Source organism: Ranitomeya imitator, chromosome 2 (genome assembly GCF_032444005.1).
Source record: "Ranitomeya imitator isolate aRanImi1 chromosome 2, aRanImi1.pri, whole genome shotgun sequence".
NCBI classification, from domain to species: Eukaryota; Metazoa; Chordata; class Amphibia; order Anura; family Dendrobatidae; genus Ranitomeya; species Ranitomeya imitator.
In genome coordinates this window covers 44,135,094-44,154,673 of record NC_091283.1, presented here as the reverse complement: position 1 = coordinate 44,154,673, position 19,580 = coordinate 44,135,094, and the positions used below count along the sequence as shown (strand labels likewise).

At 43.1% G+C, this 19,580-nt stretch overlaps 1 protein-coding gene across 10 annotated transcripts in view; it reads left to right on the top strand.

The window, feature by feature from the left end:
• The window catches only part of RYR1 (ryanodine receptor 1), a 179,866-nt gene that overhangs the window by 96,450 nt on the left and 63,836 nt on the right, over positions 1-19,580 (top strand). For all 10 annotated transcript variants that reach the window (XM_069746587.1, XM_069746582.1, XM_069746583.1 and 7 more), the window contains 11 exons: positions 6,322-6,454; positions 6,544-6,638; positions 6,727-6,862; positions 6,947-7,133; positions 7,242-7,353; positions 8,522-8,642; positions 8,772-8,941; positions 9,062-9,282; positions 10,432-10,522; positions 17,345-17,485; positions 17,585-17,748. In XM_069746587.1, coding sequence (XP_069602688.1) covers positions 6,322-6,454; positions 6,544-6,638; positions 6,727-6,862; positions 6,947-7,133; positions 7,242-7,353; positions 8,522-8,642; positions 8,772-8,941; positions 9,062-9,282; positions 10,432-10,522; positions 17,345-17,485; positions 17,585-17,748 — 1,571 coding nt within the window. The remainder of the gene's footprint in view (positions 1-6,321; positions 6,455-6,543; positions 6,639-6,726; positions 6,863-6,946; positions 7,134-7,241; positions 7,354-8,521; positions 8,643-8,771; positions 8,942-9,061; positions 9,283-10,431; positions 10,523-17,344; positions 17,486-17,584; positions 17,749-19,580) is intronic.

The following is a 19,580-nucleotide window of genomic DNA, read 5'->3' as shown; positions in this document are numbered from 1 at the left end:
CTAGAGCATTAAGTAAATGGATGCCTAATAATTCTGAAAATCATCTGCTTCACTCTGCCCGAGTTGAGTGTTCATTAAGCTTCCTGGAATTAGAAAAAATTAATGTCCCTCGTTTACTGCCTATGCTTCGGCTGGCACGATCAGTTTGGAGACAAATTAAAAAAGTTGTCGGATTTAAAGATATTATAGCTGAAATGCCCCTATGGAAAAATAATTACTTTTCGGTGTTGTTGAACCACCCATCCACTGATTTTTGGATTTTACATGGTGTTTCCTCGGTGGGAGATTTACGTGACCGGGGGACCTTCGTGTCCTTTGAACAATTGCAGACTAAATACGGTATCCCGAGATTCCAATTTTTTCGTTTCCTACAACTAAGATCAGCTTTCCAGTCGTATATGAGGGGTGTGGGTGCAGGACGCGCTATCTCATCTCTACCTCTGATAGGAATCCTCAATTCGCAAGGTTCCTAGGGCTTCTTTGTATACCTATATGCTGTCTGTGGGGACTGGGACTGCTATAAGATCTATCAGGGGGAAGTGGGAGGAACTTATCCCTGACGTGCAAGAAGAGGAATGGGAAGAGATTCTAGAGTCTCCACTCAGGGTGTCTCCATCGATTAATAACAGGATGACCCATGTTATGACCTGGTGGTTAGGAGCACCCGGAATGACCTGATAGTTAAACCTCATACAGGACGAGCTCTGGGATGTGGGAGCTCTGCTGACCGCAATCCCTAATCCTATCACACACACTAGAAATAGCCGTGGAGCGCTCCTGACCAGACCTAGGCGCCTCGTCACAGCCTAAGAACTATCTAGTCCTAGAGATAGAAAATAAAGCCTACCTTGCCTCAGAGAAATTCCCCAAAGATAAAGGAAGCCCCCCACATATATTGACTGTGAGTAAAGATGAAAGTCACAAACGCAGAAATGAAACAGGTTTCAGCAAAGGGAGGCCAGACTTACTAAATAGACAGAGGATAGGAAAGGTAACTTTGCGATCAGCACAAAAACCTACAAAAGACCACGCAGAGTGTGCAAAAAAGACCTCCGCACCGACTCACGGTGCGGAGGGGCCACTCTGCATCCCAGAGCTTCCAGCTAGCAAGACAAAATCATGAAAACCAGCTGGACAAGAAAACAGTGAACAAATAAGGACTATCAGGAACTTAGCTTCTGCAGGAGAAGGCAGGACACCAGAGAGATCCAGGAGCGAACTGAACGAATGCAAAAACATTGACAGCTGGCATGGAGTAACCATCTGAGAGGAGTTAAATAGAGCAGCCAACCAAAGAATAAACCACGTCACCTGTGTAAGGAACCTCAGAAGCAGCAGCTTCACTCACAGCCACCAGAGGGAGCCCATAGACAGAACTCGCCGAAGTACCATTCACGACCACAGGAGGGAGTTCGACAACAGAATTCACAACAGTACCCCCCCCCTTGAGGAGGGGTCACCGAACCCTCACCAGAGCCCCCAGGCCGATCAGGATGAGCCAAATGAAAGGCACGAACAAAATCGGCAGCATGAACATCAGAGGCAAAAACCCAGGAATTATCTTCCTGACCATAACCCTTCCACTTGACTAGGTACTGGAGTTTCCATCTGGAAACAAATCAATGCCCATCTTAGCGCAAAAGGACCGCCAAAACCTCGAAACAAACTGGGAACCTCTGTCCGAGACGATGTTCTCTGGAATGCCATGCAAACGAACCACATGCTGGAAAAACAATGGCACCAAATCAGAGGAGGAAGGCAGTTTAGATAAGGGTACCAAATGTACCATCTTAGAGAAGCGATCACAAACCACCCAAATGACCGACATCTTTTGAGAAACAGGGAGATCAGAAATAAAATCCATGGAAATATGCGTCCAGGGCCTCTTCGGGACCGGCAAGGGCAAAAGCAACCCACTGGCACGAAAACAGCAGGGCTTAGCCCGAGCACAAATCCCACAGGACTGCACAAAAGAACGCACATCCCGTGACAAAGAAGGCCACCAAAAGGATCTAGCCACCAAATCTCTGGTACCAAAGATTCCAGGATGACCAGCCAATACTGAACAATGAATCTCAGAGATAACTCTACTAGTCCATCTATCAGGGACAAACAGTTTCTCCGTAGGACAACGGTCAGGTCTATCAGCCTGAAACTTTTGCAGCACACGCCGCAAATCAGGGGAAATGGCAGACAAAATTACCCCTTCTTTAAGAATACCCGCCGGCTCCGGAACACCCGGAGAGTCAGGCACAAAACTCCTTGACAGGGCGTCAGCCTTCACATTCTTAGATCCCGGAAGGTATGAAACCACAAAATCAAAACAGGAGAAAAAGAGCGACCATCGAGCCTGTCTAGGATTCAACCTTTTGGCAGACTCGAGATAAGTCAAATTCTTGTGATCCGTCAAGACCACCACGCGATGTTTAGCTCCTTCAAGCCAATGTCGCCACTCCTCGAATGCCCACTTCATGGCCAACAACTCCCGATTGCCCACATCATAATTGCGCTCAGCAGGCGAGAATTTTCTAGAAAAGAAGGCACAGGGTTTCATCACCGAGCCATCAGAACTTCTTTGCGACAAAACAGCCCCTGCTCCAATTTCAGAAGCATCAACCTCCACCTGAAAAGGGAGCGAAACATCTGGCTGGCACAACACAGGGGCAGAAGCAAAACGACGCTTCAACTCCTGAAAAGCCTCTACAGCCGCAGAGGACCAATTGACCACATCAGCACCTTTCTTGGTCAAATCAGTCAACGGTTTAGCAACACTGGAAACGTTAGCGATGAAGCGACGATAAAAATTAGCAAAGCCCAGGAACTTCTGAAAGCTCTTCACAGATGTCGGCTGAGTCCAATCGTAAATGGCCTGAACCTTAACAGGGTCCATCTCGATAGTAGAAGGGGAAAAAATGAAACCCAAAAATGAAACCTTCTGAACTCCAAAGAGACACTTTGACCCCTTCACAAACAAGGAATTCGCACGAAGGACCCGGAACACCATTCTGACCTGCTTCACATGAGATTCCCAATCATCCGAAAAGACCAAAATGTCATCCAAATATGCAATCATGAATCTATCCAGGTACTCTCGGAAGATGTCATGCATAAAGGACTGAAACACAGATGGAGCATTAGAAAGCCCGAATGGCATAACCAGGTACTCAAAAAGGCCCTCGGGCGTATTAAATGCCGTCTTCCATTCATCACCCTGTTTAATTCTCACAAGATTATACGCACCACGAAGATCTATCTTGGTGAACCAACTAGCCCCCTTAATCCGAGCAAATAAATCAGACAGCAACGGCAAAGGATACTGAAATTTGACTGTGATCTTATTAAGAAGGCGGTAATCAATACAAGGTCTCAAAGAACCATCCTTCTTGGCCACAAAAAAGAACCCTGCTCCCAATGGTGACGACGACGGACGAATATGACCCTTCTCCAAGGATTCCTTTATATAACTCCGCATAGCGGCGTGCTCTGGCACAGATGAATTAAACAGACGGCCCTTAGGAAACTTACTACCAGGAATCAAATTAATAGCACAGTCACAATCCCTATGAGGAGGTAGGGCACCAGATTTGGGCTCTTCAAATACATCCCGGTAATCTGATAAAAACTCAGGGACTTCAGAAGGAGTGGAAGGTGAAATTGAGAGCAATGGAACATCACCATGTACCCCCTGACAACCCCAGCTGGACACAGACATAGATTTCCAATCAAACACTCGATTATGGACCTGTAGCCATGGCAACCCCAAAGCGACCACATCATGCAGATTATGCAACACCAAAAAACGAATATCCTCCTGATGTGCAGGAGCCATGCACATGGTCAATTGAGTCCAGTACTGAGGCTTATTCTTGGCCAAAGGCGTAGCATCAATTCCTCTCAATGGAATAGGATACTGCAAGGGCTCCAAGAAAAAACCACAGCGCCTGGCAAACTCCAAGTCCATCAAATTCAGGGCAGCGCCTGAATCCACAAATGCCATTACAGAATAGGACGACAGAGAGCAAATCAGAGTAACGGACAAAAGAAATTTAGACTGTACCGTACCAATGGTGGCAGACCTAGCGAACTGCTTAGTGCGCTTAGGACAATCGGAGATAGCATGAGTGGATTCACCACAGTAAAAACACAGCCCATTCCGACGTCTGTGTTCTTGCCGTTCAGCTCTGGTCAAAGTCCTATCACACACACTAGAAATAGCCGTGGAGCGCTCCTGACCAGACCTAGGCGCCTCGTCACAGCCTAAGAACTATCTAGCCCTAGAGATAGAAAATAAAGCCTACCTAGCCTCAGAGAAATTCCCCAAAGGTAAAGGAAGCCCCCCACATATATTGACTGTGAGTAAAGATGAAAGTCACAAACGCAGAAATGAAACAGGTTTCAGCAAAGGGAGGCCAGACTTACTAAATAGACAGAGGATAGTAAAGGTATCTTTGCGATCAGCACAAAAACCTACAAAAGACCACGCAGAGTGTGCAAAAAAGACCTCCGCACCGACTCACGGTGCGGACGGGCCACTCTGCATCCCAGAGCTTCCAGCTAGCAAGACAAAATCATGAAAACCAGCTGGACAAGAAAACAGTGAACAAATAATGACTATCAGGAACTTAGCTTCTGCAGGAGAAGGCAGGACACCAGAGAGATCCAGGAGCGAACTGAACGAATGCAAAAACATTGACAGCTGGCATGGAGTAACCATCTAAGAGGAGTTAAATAGAGCAGCCAACCAAAGGATAAACCACGTCACCTGTGTAAGGAACCTCAGAAGCAGCAGCTTCACTCACAGCCACCAGAGGGAGCCCATAGACAGAACTCGCCGAAGTACCATTCACGACCACAGGAGGGAGTTCGACAACAGAATTCACAACAGACCCAGTTACATATAATATATCAATCATATTTGACTCCTATACGGCTTTTTAAGATGGGTCGACTTCAATCATCAGAATGCTTACGTTGTCATTCATCAGAAGCAGATTATATCCACATGATGTGGAAGTGCCCCGTCATCCTTCAATACTGGAAAGAGGTGACATCATTATTAATGTCCCTGTTGTCGGCTCCTGTTCCTCTTGAGCCACTAATTTGTTTGTTTGGGGTATGGGATGAGGAGACTTGGGATCATTATGTCAGGATTTTTCTACGGGAGACACTTTTTATGGCACGGACGGTATTGGCATTACGGTGGATGGGGGGTTCATGTTCTTCCCTCAGAACCTGGATTGAACTGGTGAACTTGGTTATCCCATATGAAGGTACATTATATCAGAATAGAGGATGTCCAGGTAAATTTGATAAAATCTGGAACAGGTGGAATTCCTCTCACCTTACTCTATAAATTCATAGTTAATTGGTATCAGTGTAAAGAGTTGGATTTCTCAAGACATCGCACCATGGAAAATATAATGCTTAATATCAAGCGGCGGAATGGTAGTTACCATAGATATAGCTGTAGTTGTAGCTTAGGAACTTTAAATTCTCATGGTTCCATGTTCCCGTTTACATGGTTCACATGAAGTAAATGATTTGATATGCACAACTTGTTGTCTTTTGGAAATTCCATAGATTATAAACATCTTCTTGGATATAATTAAGAATATACGTTCTACTTTATACTTAACAAATGCATATAATATACATGTTCTATATTGAATGTAACAATAATATGTACAGTACAAATGTGTATATTGTATACTTTTATTTTGTGGTTAATAAACGAATTTAAAAAGAAGAAAAAGTGACCTCTATATATAGCTATAGGTAAACGGATGTTTTTTTCATTTCCGTACTGTCACACACTAACTGTAAAGTTTATTCAGTATATTAAGTCTGATTCTTGCTTTTCCTTAGCTGTGACATCCTATTACTATCCCGATTCACCACAAAACAGCTGCTTCATTCTCTACCTTGGCTTTTATACAGTCTGCGATAATCATTCTGGATGGGTTGTGTTATACCATATGTTGTGTGACAGCTGAAAAGCATTATGGGGAATCCGTCCCAGATTATTTGATCTTTTTCTGGCTGATGCAATCTTCTGCAATGTCTAAAAAAGTAATCACATACTGTTCAGATTTGTCAGGTTTAGCGAATTCCAAAAAATTCAACACATATTCAATTTGCTCAACTCGGCTAGAAATCAACAAATCAAATCAATTAAATAGTCCATAAATCAAAATGGACAAATCAATTTTCCAGTTATTTCCTTTCTCCCTCCCAAAAAAATCCAAAATGGATAATTTTTCTCATCTCTTTTGCAAAATTAAAATTTCAGTACTACCGCTTTTTTTTTTTTTTTTTAAACAGGAGATTCGCTTCCCTAAAATGGTCACCAACTGCTGCAGATTCCTTTGCTATTTCTGTAGAATCAGTCGACAGAACCAAAGAGCAATGTTTGATCACCTTAGCTACCTGCTGGAGAATAGCGGTATCGGTTTGGGTAAGTGAATCCCGGCAAATAACTTTATAATGCATCTGTAGAGTCTCGATAAAAAAAAGGTCTTCATTCTTGTTGGGTTCTCCTTGCAGGTATGAGAGGTTCTACTCCTCTAGACGTAGCTGCCGCTTCGGTCATTGATAATAATGAGTTAGCTTTAGCCCTTCAAGAACAGGACCTGGAGAAGGTGAGCAAATATTAATTATGGCCCTAGCAGAATAAATTAAAAATAGTTTGCAATTTTTTTTCAATTCCCTTTCTTATTCCTTGCCCAGGTGGTCTCTTATCTGGCCAGCAGTGGTCTACAGAGCTGTCCTATGCTGTTAGCCAAAGGGTATCCTGACATTGGCTGGAACCCCGGAGGAGGGGAGAGATACCTGGACTTCCTTCGATTTACTGTTTTTGTGAATGGTGAGTGTGAATGGCTAACTTACAAATTCTAGAAATTCCACTTGATGTCTCTTAAAAAAAATAAACATACTACACGATTTGTAGGAGAAAGCGTGGAGGAGAATGCCAATGTGGTGGTACGTCTGCTCATTCGACGACCTGAGTGTTTTGGCCCAGCACTCAGAGGAGAGGGTGGCAATGGGCTGCTAGCTGCTATTGAGGAAGCCATCAAGATCTCTGAGGACCCTGCTAGGGATGGTCCCACCGTCAAAAAGGACCGACGTAGGGAGATGTGAGTAAAGAATATGATTCACCTCTACTAACCGGTCTTCTTACCGATACCACCATCCTCATCAACTTTGGTAATATTGGGTGATTATTTTGTGCATCTATTCTTTAGGTATGGTGGGGAGGAAGTTCATGAAGAAAATCGCTTGCACCTTGGTAATGCCATCATGTCGTTTTATTCGGCTCTTATTGACTTGTTGGGTCGTTGTGCTCCAGAAATGCATGTAAGTTACAAGAGGTCTCTCTTTTTTGTTGACAATGTACTTGTACTTTGTTTTAATTTTTTTTTTTTGTCTATTTTGTCTGTACTTTATGGGGGTTTGGTATACAATATTCTCATCTTCTGCTTTTTCTTTAAGGAAATAAGTAATTAAAAAATGGCCTATTCTTTAAATCAGATTTTAGTGTTGCATGCATGTTTTTTATTACATATTGGCAACTTTTTATTACATTTCCTGTTCTTTATTACAAAATATATTAATTTTGCAATTTTCTCACTGACCACTGGGATTATTTTAGACTATTATTTTAGATTATTTCAGCAGTCTCATTATCATCAGAGGCAGGATTACAATGACTGATAACATCTCTATGCACAGCTGATAACACTGGATCAACCAATCACAACAGGCGTTCACAGCTCCCCCTTCCTTTACAATGACACACAATTTGCACATGCTCATTAAATGCTTCAGTACAAAAGATACAGTAGGAGTCAGTACACTGCTGCTAATATTCATGTGGAACCAAAAACACATGGGCCATCAGCTGTTACCTGCTCTCGCTGTTACTAACGGCAGCAGGCATAGGCTGATGGAGCAGTAGTCCCTTCAGCCCTTTTCAAACTTTTTACCTCCGATCACAGCTGCGGGCTCATGCTGTCACTAGACAGCATGGGAATCGCAGCTCTCTGACCGGCGGTAATGATTTTACCACCAATGAGAAGCAGTGTTTTTGACGTGATGCCATGCACATGACAGCGCAAGAAACACTCAGTATTCGGGGGGCTGAACCCGAACAGTAACACAGACTTCCTGGTGAAGTCCATGTTCGGTGTCTGTGCCCGAACAGTAGGTATTTGGTATGTTTGCCGAACTTTACTGTTCGGGTTCGCCCATCTCTACTTGAGACCACACGAAGCTATCCTAAAAAATAAAAAAAAAGTGGCCTGTGTAAATATTGCTAGATTTCTATGTGTTATTATTATAGTATTCTACATTAATATTAACAAATTATATTATTATTTAAAAAATTGCCATAATTTAAGGAGAAAAAAACAGTTATAAAAATCTGACAATAGGTAATTTTCTACTGGTACATTCCAGTTGAGAAATTAACTAGGTTATTCTAAGTTTTTCTATAGCTGGATTATATTTCGCTATACTTCTTCAGTTGATACAGGCTGGAAAGGGTGAAGCCTTGCGGATCCGAGCCATCCTTCGATCTTTGGTGCCGATTGAAGACTTGGTTGGAGTTATTAGTCTACCCCTTCAGATACCAGCATTTGGAAAGGGTAAGATACAACTCTTAGATCTTGAAACCTTGGGGTTGACTGGCATTTTTGTAGGACATGAAGATCTAAGATTAGTACTTAGATACTGGATAGTACCACACCTCATCATTATACCCTCTTCTTTACCAGATGGCAATATCATCGAACCAAAAATGTCTGCCAGCTTTGTGCCAGACCATAAGGCCCCAATGGTTCTTTTCCTGGACCGTGTCTATGGCATTGACAATCAGGACTTCCTTCTTCAAGTTCTAGAAGTTGGTTTCTTACCTGATATGAGAGCAACGGCAGCTCTAGATACTGTAAGTTGTTCGAAAGGCTGCAAAAAATTGTACAAAAAGTCATACGGCATAGACTGTTTTAATGCGGTTGTAAAGGGGTTAGAAAAACATGGCTAATATTCTCCCTTCCTTTAATCCCAGGCCGCATTCAGCACCACAGAAATGGCCCTGGCCTTAAATCGATACCTGTGTTTGGCGATTCTACCTCTAATCACTAAATGTGCCCCTCTGTTTGCCGGCACTGAGCACCGGGCTATAATGGTGGACTCCATGTTGCACACAATTTACCGATTGTCCCGTGGGCGTTCTCTAACTAAAGCTCAGAGAGATGTTATCGAGGAATGTCTGATGGCATTGTGCAGGTACAAGAACAGCTTTAATGTGTCATTCTCATCATCTTTAACTTAAAAATTGCAAAGTGCTTGTAAAAATTAGCAACTTTGCAGCTCACTTCCAGCCTCTGTGGCCAAATTGGTGCAGCACTTACAAGCTTTTCCCAATAAAGTTTGTAAGTGCTGCTCTGAAGCTGACTAGTTCGATGGAGTGTATTCTTAACATCCGACTTGACCAGCTTCAGTCTCCATACCCTCCTCCGAAGCTGCAGAGCAAAAGCTGCACAGTTCAGGTCGATGGCGATGTTCTGAACCAATCAGGAGTGCTTCGCGATTAGTAAACGGGAAGCCAGGTGGAAGAGGAACTATGCTCTCCTGTTCGATATAGCCATCTCTCCTGACCCCTTCATTTTCATAACTGCTCGACAAGTGTTCCTGGGTTCTCTTTGGGGAGAGTGAAGAAAAGGCTCAAGCTGTTAATTGATGAACACGCATTAGTTCTTGGTTATTGGTCCGTGTAAAAATGCCAACGATCACCCTATGACTGAGGAAAACATTTGTTCGCTGGACGATTGGATCATTTATGCTGGCATTAAAATAATTTGTTGTTGGTAGCACATTTCCTGGTGCAAACAGTATGTGCAGCAGAATACATAATGCTGTAGGGGGAAAGAACAATTGGATCGGAAATTCATAGGTTGATAAACAAGCGCCAATCAACTTGTACACAGACAATCAGCGCTCGTTTATCGGGCTACAATCGGCTCACCTAAATGCACATTGGATGGTTAGCTGATCCCAACCAAATCTCCAGGTTCAGATGGCTTATATCTATCTTTACTGTTTACATATTGACTCGATCGTGTCTGCCTTTCCGAAAGACAAAGCCCTCATTTCTTTCTACCAAGAAGTTAGACAACCGGAAAATCACATGATTATCCAATATTCATCTACGGAGACATGGCCAACTGTCTACAACATATCATGGGGCACCAATGCCAATTTAGTTGTTCCTTTGTGGGGTTGAGATCCATATTATTCTGTTGTTGTCTCCCATGTTGGGTTTATATCATTGTCTCTTCTACATTTTGTTAGGAAATATAGATTTTTGCTCTCTCGTTTCTTGCCTCATGTCAACCATTTGTCTCTGAATTATAAGCCTAAATTTCTCTGTTTTAGATATCTCCGTCCATCCATGTTGCAGCATCTGTTGAGAAGGCTTGTCTTTGACGTTCCAATTCTCAACGAGTATGCCAAAATGCCGTTGAAGGTGAGTTCATGTTTTTTTTAGGTACAGTTCTCCACATTGGACAATCCCAAGTAGTTAGAAGGGTAGAAGAGATGCTCTTAACAGCTTTACTCTCTAACCAAGAGATCCTGAATTGGAGACCATTAGTACATCCTAAGTCAAATGTGGATGCACAGAGCCGGCTCAGGAGCTGAGCCCACACCATAGAGGGCAAGTGTCGGCTATGTTACACAGGTGGTGTTAGGAGTTGAGTTCCCGCCGCTGCACAGAGGGAATCTCGAACGATGTCTGCTGCGGTCACCCATTCTGCATCGGCCGCAGTGGAGCCTGCTCAGCGGAGACGTCGGTCCCAGCGTCTCACTGAATCTGATACTGTGCATAGGGTTACTGCTGCCTCTCCAGGCTCTACTATTGTACCCTGCACTGGTCTGCGGCGAGCAGGCTTTTCTGGGACTAAGTCCTGCTTTGCACACACTGAGCATGCCCAGGGTAAGATCTCTCAGTGGAGATCAAGGGTCACATGCTCAGGTACTGCAGCAACTTCCATTGGTCCTCCAGGAAGGTCCTGTACCTGATCAAGTTCTGTGGCAGCCTTCCATTGGTCCTTCTTGGAAGGTCCTGTAGGTGCTACAGCTATAAAAGGTTCTCATGACCGCACGGCCATGCGCTAGTATCAAATATGTACGAGCTCAGCGCCAGTGTGGTCGTGTGTGTGTGGTCAGGGACCCAGCTGAAATAAGCCCCTAGAATGCTGGCCCCTCCAGCGAGGAGTTTTGTGTATGCAGTCAGGGACCCGGCTGAAATAACCCATTAGAATTCCGGCTCCACTGGAGAGGAGCTGCGTGTTGGTTGGACTGCATGACCACTGTCGACTGTCGGCACTGTCGCAATCTTGCCTTGCGCAGGCGTGTACTATGGAGGACATAGAATGAACTTCAATCCAATATTGCAGCCAGCATGCAGCCAGCGGGTAAGGAAAGGGTGAATCAAACACCCGAAAACCCCGCCCCTATGGCTGAAAATTGTTCCCTCCAAATTCAGGTGACAGAGTCCCTTTAAGTATAATAGTACAAGCAACGAAAAAACCAAAAATGTAAGATTGAATCATTTCCCGTTTTTCCAATCCAAAAATAAAGAAATGTAAAACATAAATAGGATATTTAGCCTTGCCACACCTATAGAAGTCTGATAATTGAAAATATGAAATTAATTAACCCAAATGGTAAAAGGCATAGCGAAAAAAAAATGAAATGCCAGAAATGTCATTTGTTTTAGTTTTTTGGAACTTTAATTCTCCTCCTAAAAAATGGAATAAAAAATGATCAAAATGTGCAATAAAATGGCATCAATAAAAATGTCAGCTCTCCAATACAAAAAAACAAAAAAAACAAACCCTCCCCACACCTCCCATTGACGGAAAGATGTTTTAAAAAAACAGCTCACAGAAAATGACAACACAAACCAATTTTTTTTTTTAAATAAAGTAATGATTTTTTTGTTTGAATCACTAAAATAAAAACTCTGAAAAGTTTGCTAATGTTATACCTGTAATGACCTGCAGAATTTTGTTCTCGGGTCATTTTAACTAAACAAACAATGCTGTTTGTTGTAATAACCACCACCCCCATAAAAAAAAAAATTAATTAATAACAGAATTGCACTTTTTTTGCATTTCATTACACTTTCTTTTTTTCTAGTTTTTTTAGACCATTATATGATTAACCCCTTAGCGACCGCCGATACGCCTTTTAACGGCGGCCGCTAAGGGTACTTAAACCACAGCGCCGTTAATTAACGGCGCTGTGGAAAAAGTCCATAGCGCCCCCCAGAGGCCGATTTTCTCCGGGGTCTCGGCTGCCGAGGGTAGCCGAGACCCCAGAGAACATGATTCGGGGGGTTTTTAACCCACCCCGCATTTGCGATCGCCGGTAATTAACCGTTTACCGGCGATCGCAAAAAAAAAAAAAAAGCGATCTCTTTTTAATTTCTCTGTCCTCCGATGTGATCGCACATCAGAGGACAGAGAAAAGAGGTCCCAGGAGGCCTCCCAATACTCACCTAGCTCCCCCGATGCTCCTCGTGTCTCCCGGTGGGCGCCGCCATCTTCAAAATGGCGGGCGCATGCGCAGTGCGCCCGCCGGCCGGCACCGGGAGAATCTTTGGGGTCTCGGCTGCCGGGGGTAGCCGAGACCCCAAAGAGCACGATCGGGGTCGGTATTACCGACCCCTGTTTTGCGATCGCCGGTAATTAACTGTTTACCGGCGACCGCAAAAAAAAAAAAAAAAAGTAAAGTGTAATTCTCTGTCCTCTGATGTGATCGCACATCAGAGGACAGAGAAATAGGGGGATTCGGGGACCCTAGCATACTCACCTAGGTCCCTGGATCCTCTTGCTGCTCCTCCTGGCCGCCGGCAGCAGAACATGGCGGACGCATGCCCAGTGCGCCCGCCATCTGTCTCCATCTGCCGGCCGGCAGGAGAACAGCAGTTGGGGCTAAAATTAGGGGTAGGGTTAGGGGTAGGGTTAGATTAGGGTTAGGTTAGGGGTAGGGTTAGGGGTAGGGTTAGGGGTAGGGTTAGGTTAGGGTTAGGGGTAGGGTTAGGGTTAGGGGTAGGGTTAGGGTTAGGGTTAGGTTAGGGGTAGGGTTAGGGGTAGGGTTAGGTTAGGGGTAGGGTTAGGGGTAGGGTTAGGTTAGGGTTAGGGGTAGGGTTAGGGTTAGGGGTAGGGTTGGGGTAGGGTTAGGGGTAGGGTTAGGGTTAGGTTAGGGTTAGGTTAGGGGTAGGGTTAGGGGTAGGGTTAGGGGTAGGGTTAGGTTAGGGGTAGGGGTAGGGTTAGGTTATTTAGGTTAGGGTTAGGGGTAGGGTTAGGGGTAGGGTTAGGGCTAGGTTAGGGTTAGGTTAGGGGTAGGGTTAGGGGTAGGGTTAGGGATAGGGTTAGGTTAGGGGTAGGGTTAGGTTAGGGGTAGGGCTAGGGTTGGGGCTAAATTTAGGGTTAGGGTTGGGGCTAAATTTAGGGTTAGGGTTGGGGCTAAACTTAGGGTTAGGCTTCTTTCACACTTACGTCGGTACGGGGCCGTCGCAATGCGTCGGCCCGACATACCGACGCACGTTGTGAAAATTGTGCACAACGTGGGCAGCAGCTGTAGTTTTTCAACACATCCGCTGCCCAATCTATGTCCTGGGGAGGAGGGGGCGGAGTTACGGCCACGCATGCGCGGTCAGAAATGGCGGATGCGACATACAAAAAAACGTTTCATTGAACGTTTTTTTGTGCCGAGGCTCCGCCAAAACACAACTGATCCAGTGCACGACGGACGCGACGTGTGGCCATCCGTCACGATCCGTCGGCAATACAAGTCTATGGGCAAAAAACGCATCCTGCGGGCACATTTGCAGGATCCGTTTCTTGTCCAAAACGACGGATTGCGACGGAATGCCAAACGACGCAAGTGTGAAAGTAGCCCTAGGGCTAGGGTTAGGGTTGGGGCTAAAGTTAGGGCTAGGGTTGGGGCTAAAGTTAGGGTTAGAGCTGGGATTAGGGTTAGGGTTTGGATTAGGGTTCGTATTAGGGTTAGGGTTGGCATTAGGGTTACGCTTGGGATTAGGGTTAGGTTTGGGATTAGGGTTGTGATTAGGGTTGTGATTAGGGGTGTATTGGGATTAGGGTTAGGTTTGAGGTTAGGTTGAGATTAGGATTAGGGGTGTGTTGGATTTAGGGTTTTGATTAGGGTTATGGTTAGGGTTGACATTAGGGTTGTTTTGGGGTAAGGGTTGTGATTATGGTTAGGGTTAGTGATTAGGATTATGGATGAGGTTGGGATTAGGGTTAGGGGTGTGTTGGGGTTAGGGTTGGAGCTAGAATTGGGGGGTTTCCACTGTTTAGGTACATCAGGGGGTCTCCAAACACGACAGCCAATTTTGCGCTCAAAAAGTCAAATGGTGCTCCCTCCCTTCTGAGCTCTGCCGTGCGCCCAAACAGTGGGTTACCCCCACATATGGGGCATCAGCGTACTCGGGATAAATTGGACAACAACTTCTGGGGTCCAATTTCTCTTGTTACCCTTGTGAAAATAAAAACTTGGGGGCTACAAAATCTTTTTTGCGAAAAAAAAAAATATTTTTTATTTTCACGACTCTGCATTCTAAACTTCTGTGAAGCACTTGGGCATTCAAAGTTCTCACCACACATCTAGATAAGTTCCTTGGGGGGTCTAGTTTCCAAAATGGGGTCACTTGTGGGGGGTTACTACAGTTTAGGTACATCAGGGGCTCTGCAATCGCAACATAATGCCCACAGACCATTCTATCAAAGTCTGCATTCCAAAAAGGCGCTCCTTCCCTTCCGAGCTCTGCCGTGCGCCCAAACAGTGGTTTACCACCACATATGGCACATCAGCGTACTCGGGATAAATTGGACAACAACTATTGCAGTCCAATTTCTCCTGTTACTCTTGTGAAAATAAAAACTTAGGGGCTACAATATCTTTTTTGTGGAAAAAAAAATATTTTTTATTTTCACGACTCTGCATTCTAAACTTCTGTGAAGCACTTGGGCATTCAAAGTTCTCACCACACATCTAGATAAGTTCCTTGGGGGGTCTAGTTTCCAAAATGGGGTCACTTGTGGAGGGTTTCTACTGGTTAGGTACATCAGGGGCTCTGCAAACGCAACATAATACCCGCAGACCATTCTATCAAAGTCTGCATTCCAAAACGGCGCTCCTTCCTTCCGAGCTCTGCCGTGCACCCAAACAGTGGTTTACCCCCACATATGGGGTACCAGCATACTCAGGACAAATTGGACAACAACTTTTGGGGTCCAGTTTCTCTTGTTACCCTTGTGAAAATAAAAATTTGGTGGCTAAAAAATCTTTTTTGTGGAAAAAAAAAATATTTTTTATTTTCACGGCTCTGCATTATAAACTTCTGTGAAGCACTTGGGCATTCAAGGTTCTCACCACACATCTAGATAAGTTCCATGGGGGGTCTAGTTTCCAAAATGGGGTCACTTGTGGTGGATTTCTACTGTTTAGGCACATCAGGGGCTCTCCAAACGCGACATGGCGTCCGATCTCAATTCCAGCCAATTCTACATTGAAAAAGTAAAACGGCACTCTTTCTCTTCCAAGCTCTGCGGTGCGCCCAAACAGTGGTTTACCCCCACATATTGGGTATCGACGTACTCAGGAGAAATTGCACAACAACTTTTGTGGTCTAATTTCTCCTGTTACCCTTGTGAAAATAAAAATTTGTGGGCAAAAAATCATTTTTGTAGAAAAAATGCAATTTTTTTTTTTCACGGCTCTACGTTATAAACTTCTGTGAAGCACATGGGGGTTCAAAGTGCTCGCCACACATCTAGATAAGTTCCTTAAGGGGTCTAGTTTCCAAAATGGTGTCACTTGTGGGGGGTTTCCACTGTTTAGGCACATCAGGGGCTCTCCAAACGCGACATGGCGTCCAATCTCAATTCCAGCCAATTCTACATTGAAAAAGTAAAACGGCACTCCTTCTCTTCCAAGCTCTGCGATGCGCCCTAACAGTTGTTTACCCCCACATATTGGGTATCAGCGTACTCAGGAGAAATTGCACAACAACTTTTGTGGTCTAATTTCTCCTGTTACCCTTGTGAAAATAAGAATTTGTGGGCAAAAAGATCATTTTTGTGTAAACAAAAGCGATTTTTTATTTTCACGGCTCTACGTTATAAACTTCTGTGAAGCACTTGGGGGTTCAAAGTGCTCACCACACATCTAGATAAGTTCCTTAAGGGGTCTAGTTTCCAAAATGGTGTCACTTGTGGGGAGTTTCCACTGTTTAGGTACATCAGGGGCTCTCTAAATGTGACATGGTGTCCGATCTCAATTCCAGCCAATTCTGCATTGAAAAAGTCAAACGGCGCTCCTTCACTTCTAAGTTCTGCGGTGCGCCCTAACAGTGGTTTACCCCCACATATGGGGTATTGGCGTATTCAGGAGAAATTGCATAACAAAATTTATGGTTACATTTCTGTTTTTACACTTGTGAAAATTAAAAAAATGGTTCTGAATTAAGATGTTTGCAAAAAAAAGTTAAATGTTCATTTTTTCCTTCCACATTGTTTCAGTTCCTGTGAAGCACGTAAAGGGTTAATAAACTTCTTGAATGTGGTTTTGAGAACCTTGAGGGGTGTAGTTTTTAGAATGGTGTCACACTTCATTATTTTCTATCATATAGACCCCTCAAAATGACTTCAAATGTGATGTGGTCCCTAAACAAAAATGGTGTTGTAAAAATGAGAAATTGCTGGTCAACTTTTAACCCTTATAACTCCCTAACAAAAAAAAATTTTGTTTCCAAAATTGTGCTGATGTAAAGTAGACATGTGGGAAATGTTATTTATTAACTATTTTTTATGACATATCTCTCTGATTTAAGGGCATAAAAATACAAAGTTTGAAAACTGCAAAATTTTAAAAATTTTCGCCATATTTCCGTTTTTTTCATAAATAATCGCAAGTAATATCGAAGAAATGTTACCACTAACATGAAGTACAATATGTCACGAAAAAACAATCTCAGAATCAGCGGGATCCGTTGAAGCGTTCCAGAGTTATAACCTCATAAAGTGACAGTGGTCAGAATTGCAAAAATTGGCCTGGTCATTAAGTACCAAATTGGCTCTGTCACTAAGGGGTTAAACAACTTGTTTAATTCAAAAGTTTGTGCTGTAAAAAAACAAGAAAAAAGTCACCATGCGGCTACGTGGATGTAAAAAAAAAAAATTAAGGTGCAAAAATGGGAATTATTTTCATAAATTAATTAATAGTTGTCGTAGATAGAAAGTTTCTCTACTGGTTTCAGCTCCTCACTAACCACTATGAACGCTGCTGGAAATACTACTGTCTTCCAACGGGATGGGCCAACTACGGCGTGTCTTCTGAGGAGGAGCTTCATCTGACAAGAAAACTTTTTTGGGGCATATTTGAGTCTCTTGGTCATAAGGTAACTCATTTTTATTTTTTATATATATATATACCAAACTTGAAATTGCTTTTCCAATTTTTCATTTTTTTTTAAATTTTTGGAACTTTTTATTTGCAGAAATTTGATGCTGATCTATATAAGATCACCATGCCGTGTCTGTGTGCGATTGCCGGTGCCATACCACCCGACTATGTGGATGCCAGCTACTCCTCAAAGACTGAGAAGAAGGCTTCTGTGGATGCTGAAGGAAACTTTGACCCCAGACCCGTGGAGACCCTAAAGTAAGTGTTCTTCTATGTATGGAAAATTGTACTCCGATGGCAGCATTTCCATAGAAATCCATAGAATCTAGAAATCGCCAAGATACAGGTGCTTCTCACAAAATCAGAATATCATCATACATGCATTTAAGTAATAAAAAAAAAAATTATCCCCAAAAATGGACAATCCCCTTTGAAGTTTTTGATTGTTAAAGGAATGTACTGGTTCTTTAAGGTCAATAGTCTCTCTCAATATTGTATAGCAGTGGCTGGGCTTGATATTACAGATATTGAGGGATTATCCTGAGGACAAGTCATCAAAATCAGATAAGTGGTGGTCCCAGCACCAATCAACTGTTAGCAGGTCCCGTGGCAGAAGTAAAGTGGGTAAGGGACCAGAGTTCTACAGTTCCGCACACTGTGTAGTGGCCATTCTTGGTACTGCAGCTCAGTTCCTATTGTAGTAAATGTGGTCAGAGATGCAATACCTGAGAACAGCCACTACACTGTGCAGCGCTGTGGTGTTCTGGCTTCGTGCACTGTGAATTTCAAGCCGCCATGAGACCTAATAACAGTAGTCTCTTCCCTTCACCGATCTGATATTGATGACCAATCCTAAAGACAGTGTGTCAATATCAAAAGTTCTTCACAACCCCTTTAAGAGAAGAGGAATGAGCTGAAATACCAGGCACACCCATTAATAAAAGTACAGCGCTATGTTTCCAAAGGAGTGTAAGCAATAAAGGGAAGATGGCAGTGCCAGACCACTGCATACCCTTCATAAAGCCAATTTAATATAGGTGACATATCCTAAGCAAAGAAAACCCCTTTAAAGTGGACTTGCTATCAAATCAAAAGTGGCCAGTTTTTACACTTATTTTATTCCCAGCACTCCCTTGAGTATTCTGTTTTTGTTTTTTTCTTAAATCCGATCTATGATTCTATAGTTATGGGCCTTTATAGTTAGTAGTAGTATTTAGTCTTTACTAAGGGGGCGTGGCTCACAGGATTCTTTGGAGGTGTGTCCTTAGGCTGCTGTGCATAATTAACTTGTGAGCCACACCCCTTTGTGTGCACTATAAAACATAGCACTAAATAAAAAAGGCCCATATCTCTGGAACCGTATGGAGGATTTAATTAAAAGAAAAAAAAAATACTTAGAGGAGCAGTGGAAATAAAATCAGAGCAAAAACTTGGACACTTTTGACCTGGTGTCTAGACCACTTTAAGCATCTATACAACAAATCTTACTGATACTAATGAAATTTTGTTTCTAGTCTGGAATGTAATAGTCCACGTCATTGAATTCTGTAGTGTCATTTGATTCTACATTGGAGTTCTGGAGCTCTGAATTAGAAAAGCAAAAGCATACAGCGGATGAAATAAGTATTGAACTTGCAACAATTTCCTAAGTAAATATACTTATAAAGGTGCTATTGACATGAAATTCTCACCAGATGTCGGTAACAAACCATCCAATCCACACAGACAAAGAAAACAAACCATAGATATCCATAAATTAAGTTATGTGTAATAATGAGAGTGAAAAGTATTGAACACATAAAGAAATAGAGGTGCAAAAAGCCATAGAAAGTCATGACACCAGCTGAAATCTATAAGTATTTAGAAAGTAATTCTGCCACTTAGTGAAAAAATAATATCAGTTGGTTTAAATGATGGCCTATAAATAGGCGTCTCATTATCAAGGTGCCATACAAGAAACATCTCATGATGAGTAAAACCAGTGAGCTGTCTCAAGACCTTCACAACCTTATTGTTGCAAAACATACTGATGGCACTGGTTACAGAAAAATTTCTACTGAAAGGTACAGTGAGCACTGTTTGGGCCAGTA